Source organism: Rhinopithecus bieti, unplaced genomic scaffold (assembly GCF_001698545.2).
Source record: "Rhinopithecus bieti isolate Rb0 unplaced genomic scaffold, ASM169854v2 scaffold_1558, whole genome shotgun sequence".
Lineage (NCBI taxonomy): Eukaryota > Metazoa > Chordata > Mammalia > Primates > Cercopithecidae > Rhinopithecus > Rhinopithecus bieti.
The window spans coordinates 1,614,817-1,624,704 of NW_016803701.1; the positions used below are offsets into that span (position 1 = coordinate 1,614,817).

The 9,888-nt window shown below is 37.1% G+C and overlaps 1 protein-coding gene across 17 annotated transcripts in view; it reads right to left on the reverse strand.

The window, feature by feature from the left end:
• The window catches only part of ADAM22 (ADAM metallopeptidase domain 22), a 267,397-nt gene that overhangs the window by 124,548 nt on the left and 132,961 nt on the right, over window positions 1–9,888 (reverse strand). For all 17 annotated transcript variants that reach the window (XM_017851598.1, XM_017851584.1, XM_017851576.1 and 14 more), the window contains one exon: window positions 5,623–5,689. In XM_017851598.1, the coding sequence (XP_017707087.1) occupies window positions 5,623–5,689 (67 nt within the window). The remainder of the gene's footprint in view (window positions 1–5,622; window positions 5,690–9,888) is intronic.

Below are 9,888 nucleotides of genomic sequence, written 5' to 3' on the forward strand. Positions count from 1 at the left end.
GAATTGATGGGTGCTGACGAGTTGATGGGTGCAGCACACCAACATGGCACAAGTATACATATGTAACAAACCTGCACGTTATGCACATGTACCCTAGAACTTAAAGTATAATAATAATTAAAAAAAATTATAACTGTATAAAAAAAAAAGTTGTATTCCCAAGGTATTCTGATTAGTTGAGGCTTTACTTTAAAATTATTTTAGAAACTCATGTCAATCACGTAAAAGTTCTCCCTAAGCAGATGGGTAAATTCAGAATTTATTTATTTATTTATTTATTTTTTTTTTTGAGACAGAGTCTCACTCTGTCACCCAGGCTGGAGTGCAGTGGCAGGATCTCGGCTCACTGCAAGCTCCACCTCCCGAGTTCACGCCATTCTCCCGTCTCAGCCTCCCAAGTAGCTGGGACTACAGGCGCCTGCCACCATGTCCAGCTAATTTTTTGTATTTTTTACTATAGACAGGGTTTCACCATGTTAGCCAGGATGGTCTCAATCTCCTGACCTCGTGATCTACCCACCTCGGCCTCCCAAAGTGCTGGGATTACAGGCATGAGCCACCGTGCTTGGCAATAATTTAATTTTTAAATGGATTGAAAATAAATGTTACTGAAAGATTAATATGTCTCATTAAAGGAACACAAAGTATCTTTCTTTTCTTGCACAAAGACTTTACCTTTGTAACCTTTGAAAAAAAAAATTCTTTTGAAGTTTTAATACAACTTATATATCAGAATTATGCACAGCTATGTGAACAAGATAAACTAATTTCAATGAGGCTGATGATGTCCCAGCAGATAACACAAATGATTATGTTAAGGAACAATCACCAAAATGTGTTTGTTTTTACACTAAACACAAAATTGCAATCAACATCAAAATCCAGATTGTAGGAAATTACATAAGATAAACAATCTGGTTTCTTCAACAAATAAATTGCAAGGGGGAACAAAAGAGAAAGATAATGTTTTTAAAATTATTATTTTATTTGATTTGATTTTTGAGACAGAGTTTTGCTCTGTCACCCAGGCTGGAGTGTGGTGGTACGATCTCGGCTCACTGCAACCTCTGCCTCCTGGGTTCAAGCGATTCTCCTGCCTCAGCCTCCCAAGTAGCTGGGATTATAGGTGTGTGCCATCACATCCAGCTAATTTTTTGAATTTTTAGTAGAGACGGGGTTTCACCATGTTAGCCAGGATGGTTTTGATCTCCTGATGTCATGATCCACCCGCCTCGGCCTCCCAAAGTGCTGGAATTACAGGTGTGAGCCACTGCACCCAGCCAAAAATTATTTTTAAAACCTACACAGCCAAAATTAAACTATAGGGGTACATGTTTTGGTGATAAAACTAAGAACAAAAGCAAGGAAGGGATTATGATAAAAGTCAGGATAATGTTTACAAATCTTACAAGAGGAGGATGAAAAGGGCTTGGGTTTGGGATGCAGCAAACAAACAGCTGGCCATGCTCTATTTCTTGAACTGAATGGTCATTATAAAAGCATTTGCCTTTAGTATTTCATCAGCCCATACATTGTTTTATGTGAATTTCTGTGTCAGTTGTATATTTTACCACTGAAAAGGTTTTTAAAAATAAAATTGCAATCTAAAAGATTTGCCATGACTTTTTTGTTGTTGTTTAAGACAGTCTCTTGCTATGTTGCCCAGGCTGGCCTTGAACTCTTGGGCTCAAATGATCCTCCCACCTTAGCCTCCTGGGTAGCTGCAAACAGGCATGACACTGCATCCAGCTCTTTTCTAAAAATGTTTTTTCCTGAAAAATTTATTCCTTTACCAAAAGTTCAAAGACACCTGAGCACAGCCATTTATCAACTGGTTTCTAGCCACTGTTAAGTTTGGAATAATACTTTAATTTTAAATTTGCATCCTTAGGATACATATGGCCATGCTTGTGCCAATTAACACAAGAAGCTCTTAGAGTTTAGCTTTGATTTCATATTTCCTTTCATTTACCTCAGTCCCAAGAGAAAAGTCAACTTTAAGAAAAAACCAAAAACTTACAGGGCTCTTAAGGAAGGTGTTATATAGGTGGATTGTGTTCCCCTAAAAAGCATATGTTAAAGTCCTAACCCCTAATACCTCAGAATACAACTGTATGTAGAGACAGGGTCTCTAAAGAGGTAATGCAGTTAAAACAGGGTTATTAGGATGGGCCCTAGTTCCATAGGAATGATGTTTTCACGAGAAGAGATTAGGATGCAGATACACACAGAGGGAAAGCCACGTGAAGACACAGGAAGAAAACCATGTACAAACCAAGGAGAGAGGCCTCAGAAGAAACCAACCCTGTCAACATCTTGATCTTGGACTTCCAGCTTCCAGAATTGAGAGAACATACATTTCTATTGTTTAAGCCACCCAGTCTGTGGTACTTTGTTATGGTAGCTTTAGCAAACTAATATGGAAGGTAAAGGAGAAGTAAAAGTTTTAGGAGTTCCTTTTTAAAAAGGTACTGCAAGGAAGGAAAAAAATATAAAATGCTACAACTTTGATTTATAATGTATTAATGAGTCATTAATAAAGAAAATAAACTGCTATCAGATTTCATGTAAAAAGAAATATCCCAAAGAGCTAAGCACAGAGGTCGAGACAGGAGGGAACCCGAAGAGAAATAATTGGCTACTGACTTTGGATTGATGGGCAGGATTCAGCACTTTCAATGTGGTTCCTGGAAAAACCCAGAGGAGAATTTTGAGTTAGATTTTTAAATGGAGTGGAAACAAATGGAGGTGACAGGTGAGATCAAAGTAGTTTTCTTAAAGGGAAAAAGAAACAACCTCTAGCCCTTCAGTCTGGACAAATTTTGTATTTATCATTTCCCTAGTATGATAGGCTTAGGGGTAAGAAAAACCATCAACAAAGAAACTGCAATTCTCAGGTTGGAAAATCAGCAAAGACTGTGTGGCAAAGTCAGTGCTTCATGTGTTATGTATACCCATGGAGCCTTAAGACCCCAGAGTAGAGTGCATTTTGCTGATTAGATACAAGTTTTCTGAAAAAGGATATTACCATAGAGACAGCAGAGAGCTATCTGCTGGGTCCACCCTCCACGCTCCTATTTGCATTTCATCATTCCACTGACAGACACAGATGGAAACAGATAGTGAAAGGCCTGTTTCCTTTCCTCTTTAATTTAACAAGAGATACTCTACATCAGAAAAACATCATAGAAAACAGAAAAGTGAAGCCAAATGAACAGGGATGGGAATAAAAGGACCTGCAGATTCTATTCCTAGGTAATTTTTTTCCCCAACTATAAACAAAATGGCTCTATTCTCCCATGTTATATCTAGAAAAATCCCGATATCCCTTCTGTAGGGAGGCAATAATATAAATTAATCCACCATTCAATTCATCAATCTTTAGTTTAGGATAACTTTCTGGAGAGACAGGCATAATTATTACATCTAGATCGCTTACAAGAGTTACCAGATTTTAAGTCTTTATGAATTAGAAATGTATAGGTATACAGGATGTATTTATTGACGAAGTGTCCTAATGTCTGGAATTTGCTTTAAAATACTACACACATACACATACACACACACGCACACACACACACATACATACACAAAATAAAAAGAGAAAAAAAAGATAGTCAAAGTGTTGATAACTGTTGATGCTAGATGATGGGAATGAGGGGGTTCATTATAGCATTCTTTTCACTTCGAAATATGTTTAAACTTTTCCACAATAAAAAGTTTTCTTTTAGTTTACATATATATAATTGAAAAACTCAATTCTCTTCAGATTGCCATTTGAATAGGACGATATAATTTATTTTGGTTACTGATAACAGTTTAGTTTGAATAAAAAGCTTTACAACAGCCGGGCGCGGTGGCTCAAGCCTGTAATCCCAGCACTTTGGGAGGCCGAGATGGGCGGATCACAAGGTCAGGAGATCAAGACCATCCTGGCTAACACAGTGAAACCCCGTCTCTACTAAAAAATACAAAAAACTAGCTGGGCGAGGTGGCGGGCACCTGTAGTCCCAGCTACTCGGGAGGCAGAGACAGGAGAATGGCGTAAACCCGGGAGGCCGAGCTTGCAGTGAGCCGAGATCCAGCCACTGCACTCCAGCCTGGGCGATGGAGCGAGACTCCATCTCAAAAAAAAAAAAAAAAAAAAAAGCGTTACAACAGTAATATATGTATATAAAAAACTGAACAAAGGCTTTATGGGAAAATAACTTGGCAAATGTTTACCAAATGATACAGAAGCAAGCAGATACAATATTGTAGCTATATATGATACTATGTAAATATCTATGTATATATACAACTGTGTGCATATGACAAAAAAAACTCAAAGAAATAACAAAATGAAAACATTTATCTCTCAGTGATGAGTTTAAGGATGAGTTTTCCTTTTTTGTTCTACTTTTCTCTGTTTACAAGTTTCCTAAAATGAGCATGTATCTAATTTGTAATTAGAAAAAGGAAATGAATATGAACAAGTGGGTTATAATTCAGATAAAGTAGAGTAGATAGTCTGAACACTATGCAGAAGAAAATAAACACTTGGCCAAAAGTCACTATACTCAACATTGAGCAGAAGGAAGCCCTACACTTGGGTGGCTTTTGTTTTCATATGCTCTCAGATTACACCATCTGCAGATCTGGGGGGAAAACCCCACATTCTTATGCCTCTAGCTGGTGGAGGCTTTTATTTTTGTGTTAATATTTTCACAGTTTACCTGTCATAACCAGTATCCTGAGATTTCTGTCTCCAGGTATTTTCAACTCCTTGATCTCCTGTAGATCTAACAATTTTACATTTTACTGGTGGAGGTGTGGGGTGGTGTGGGGTGGGGCCAGGTTAGGGGGCGGCGGGGGTGGGAATGTTTCACAACTGAATGCAAAGGCAAACACCTACCCTGGACCCAAGTTTTCACCTCTTGGTTCTCAGTGGTAACCCTAAAGGCAAATTTCAAAAACTATCTTCAGTGACATAATCCAAGAAAGAACTATAGGTTGGCATAAAAGTCACTGGGGTTTCCTAGGCACGGTGGCTCACGCCTGTAATTCCAGTACTTTGGGAGGCCGAGGTGTGGATCGGCCTGAGTTCGGACCAGCCTGAGCATGGCCAACATGTGAACCCACCCCCTTCTACTAAAAAAACAAAAATTAGCCGGGTATGGTGGCAGGCACCTGTATCCCAGCACCTTGGGAACCGAAGCAGGAGAATCACTTGAACCCGTGGAGGCAGAGGTTGGCAGTGAGCCGAGATCACGGCCTTGCACTCCCAGCTGGGAGACAAAGTGAGACTTGTCTCAAAAAAAAAAAAAAAAAAAAAAAGTCCATTGGGTTTGCCATAAAAATAACGACAAAAACCACAGAACTTTGCCCAACCTATAGTTGCAAGTATAGCAATCCATATAAAACCTAAGTCTAATAATTCCTACAGTACCCTAAAAATTCTTTTTCTGATAACTGAAAGTAAAGTTTCATTTTTCCAAAGTGGGTGATAAAACTTTAGATTATAAAGTATTTTTTAAACCCTCAAAACTGTACATTAGAAATATCATTGAAAATTAAAATCATAATCAGTAGTATTAAAAGATTCTCAATAAATTTCCCCACAAGTAGGAAAATTTCACTTACTTTAACTTCCACAGTCTTGCCTCCATGTTCAATGTGTCTCTCTACGTATTCAGAGGACAGCAAATCACTGCAACAACAAAAATAAATGATGATTAAACAGGATCCCAAAAATGTAAAACATGAAAATCAGGATCAAGTTTACACATACCGGCTTTAATAATTCTTTAAACCCCCCCAAATCAACACTTTATAGGTCTCTCTCTTTCTCTCTCTCTCTCTCTCTCTCACACACACACCCAGTATTTCTAAAAGGATGTGAGGATGAACTGCCTACACCACCTGTCACTCCATTGCTGAGCACAGCTGATTCTGCTGAACCAGCCAGTAATTTCAGGAAACTACTGTAAGCACATCATTGTTTTTAAGACATATTGTTCTTAATTTTTTACTTTAACTTTTTATCAAACAGTTTTAATTGTATATTATGCCTTACCATTTCTTTATGTGTTATATGTGGTATTTTCATCCGACAAAATGTTAGTTTCCATCACAAAAGTAAAAAAAGGCAAAGAAAGTTAAAAGAAATGAAATGGAATATATACTATCAACATTTGAAAATAATTCTTTTTTGAAATCTATCCTAAACAACAATATTTACATGTTTCTATAATCTTAAATATGCTTCTCTTTAATTTCGTATATGTGAAAAACTTTCCCTTTTAATGGAGGGGTCTCAAGACACAACTTCCATAAAATATCTTTAATCTTTTAAAGTACTAAAATATAAATAAAACTATCATTAATAAATTTTAAAATGCATGAAGCTATAAATTTCCAGTGTTGCTCTATTAATAGACATTGAGCCAAAAGTCCTTAAGTGAACTGAAGATCATCAAACAAAAACTGTTCCAATCATTTCAAAATGTGCATTTTTGAGCACAGAGGTTCATCATAAGCACCATGCCTATAATCGCTTTAAATGTAAACAGAACGATCAAACAAGCATTACATTAATGCAGGCACCATAATCTTGTACTATCTGATGCTTATATTACTATTTAGGAAACTTGTAATTATAGTCTAAGTCAATGCTTCATTTATCTTTAGAATAGATGTTCTTAATGACTTTATGTGAAAATCAGCTAGCATGCTCTCAGCTACAAGCTATTGAAAACACAACAAAAAGTATATTAAACAATGAGGACATTTATCACCTTATTTCCTCTTTGAAATTCCAGGACTAGTATAATGTAAATTTGCTTTTGAGGATATTTAGTTCTATTTGATAAATAAATTTGAGGTTTATAAAATATAGGCAAACCATTTTAAGATATTTTAAGTACAAATTTTGCTAGTAAGACATGAGCAGAATTCACAGATGTATAAAGTATTAAGAAGACGACTGTGTATGTGTTACACATTGACAGAAAGGGCTGCAAGATCAAGAAATGTCAATTACTCTTGAAGCATATGAATAATAAATGTTCATGATATATTAAATACATAAGAGGCACTAAATATCCAGGATACACTAAATATACATATTCACTTAATATTCATGAGGGGGTTTCTCAGCTTCGACACAACTGATACTTTGGGCCAGATAATTCTTTGTCTTGAAAGGCTGTCTTGTTCACTATAGCACACTTAGCATCCCTGGATTCTACCTAATAGATGCCGGTAGCATCTCTTACATATACCAGTCATGACAATCAAAAATGTCTCCAGACATTGCTAAATGGACACTGGGGGACAAAAATCACCCTGGTTAACAACAACTGCTGATACTCTTTCCTGCCCTATTTGTTATCTGTCCAATAAACACAACAGAACTCATGACTGTTTGTGAAGCTAACTGGCAACCCACAGCCACTGACTAGGCATACTTGTCCCAGTATCTCTCAGACACTTGAGCAGGTGTTATTAGCTTGGGACAACTGCTATCTTTGAGGCTTGCCCAAACCTCAACTCTGGTCCTTGTAACCACAACATCAGTGGGGAAGGCATATGCAGATGTATGAACATGAACACTATGTACCCCAGGATTAGCTGGCATGGTCCCTCTACCCTACTTGCCCCTAACCCAGGTATGCCAACCAAATAATCTTTCCTCTTGCCACTCACTGTGCACTTTAAATTAATTTAGTGAATTATGTGATTTGAGGACTGGAATTTAGTCTGTGGGAGCTTTTGGTTCCCTCACTTCTAGCATAGCTCACCTTGTAGCATACTTGGAGGCTACAATTGCATCAAAGTAATCTTCCCACCTGATATCAGGGCAATTCCAGGGTTGGTTCATGTGGTGGCTCAGTGCCATTAATGAGATGAGGGGTGTTTACAACTTTCTGCTCTGCCATCGGCATGGTAGCTGGGACTCTCTTAACTGGCTCCTCTCATGACCCTGACGTGATGGCTGCAATTCTCAGTATCTTATAAAAACTACATTATTCCAAGATTAAAAAAAGAAAAAAGCCTTGTATTTATTTTAAAAGTGAACAAGCCCTTTCAAAATAGCTCTTAGCATTCATCTTCTCAAGTATCTTTTGCCAGAATTACATTATATGGCCACTCCTAAACCAATCCTTTGACAAGAACATTTGTCTGTGAACAATCAAGATTCTCCTGCCAGGCCTCCCTTGACCATCATGATTCTTTACAGAGAACTGAACAATATTGGTGGAAAGGAGAGTGGTGAAGAAAGTACCTGATGTACATCCAACTGAAAATTGTCTTTTTTTTTTTTTTGTCTTCATGAGTATATTATATATTTCACAAATTTCCAAGGGCTTATAACAAAAATGTGAAATTACACGGGAAAGACCTGCCTCAGGCAAAACTGGTCATTGCTCCAGCATCCGCATCACACCCTGTTACCCAAAACAGGAGAGATACTAGCCAGGTGTTTGCAAAGGACTGTCCTCCAACCTTGCTATCAGTCTTAAAAACTTCCCCAGAAGTAGGAGGGAAACATTATCATACAGAGGCATGTATATCAGCAGAGCCAGCAAGGTGCCCTCTCCTGGGAATCTGAACTTGTCAATTCAGAAAAAAATCATTCAGCTGATGAAGGAAAGAGAAACAGAAGTCAAAGGTAAGCTGACATTTAAAAGAAACTGAGCTGTATGGCGGTGAATACCAGAGTGAAAGCCCCAAATCCCCACTGCTGAAGTCCCTGAATGCAGAACACCCTATCCCTGTGCTAGACATCTTTGGGATCCTTGCTCTATCACTGTCACACGAGTCAAACCCCAGTACTGGAGCCAGCATGAGTGAAATCAAAATCACCTAGGTCAAATACTCCTCAGAGGAATACTAGCTGTGGTATAGGAATAGTAGAAGTAATAATAACAAAAAAATTTTAAAACAACTTTTGAGTCCTCCAGGTTTTCAAATTTCAAGGGAACACTTCCCTTTGAATTATAAAATCTAGGCATTAAGAGAATATGAGTCACTGCATGAATGTAATTACAACAAAGAAAAGCCCTCTGCTGAGGAATTATGCAGCTATTTCAATCAAGCCTCTATATACAAGTATTGCTGGAAAGTGCTCCATGTAATTTTAAACCAAAAACAGCTCATGCAATTTGGTTTTGTCTGTTTGCATATTGTGAAAGTCGGCTAAGTATTGTTATTTTAATGATTAGGGTGAGAAACCTTAAACTTAAAGTTTCACTTTTCCCTCTACTAAAGTTAGAACCTAAGTAAATTTTCTTGAAGCTTCCTGAAGTAGAGATAATCAAATTACCTTATTTTTCTTAGAACATCATCATTTATCATTATATAGGGATCTACTTAAATCATTTTAAGTGTAGGAAAATGGAAGACCTCCTTAACATAAAGGAAATTTTACATTAATGTAAATGGGTCAGGTAGAATTCACTCCATGCTAATAGCTTAATAATGCTTGTTTATTAAGCATGAATGCTTGTTTGTGAACTTTGAAAAGTAAAATCATTTTCAACCAATTTCTAAAGGCCATTCATTCTCTAAAGGAAGTAAGTAGTTGCTTATAAAATCAGAAATGTTTTCTGAGGCCTTTTTTCATTTGCATGCCATAATAAGCCTAAAAAAGCAAAACAAATATAATGTAAACATTTTCAGTCATAATAATGATTATCCTTTGTCTAGTGGGCAACTGTCATGAATCAAAGACAGCTGGTATAGTATTATACAAAGGTTTGGGAGTTAAAAACAAAAACAAATATTTCAATTTTCCATCCAAGCTCTGCCATTTACTAACTGTGTACCCTTGGCCAAGTTGCTTAATCTTGATCAACATAACTTGCTTCTGTTTAAAATGGAGACCGCAAAAAAAAAAAAAAAAAA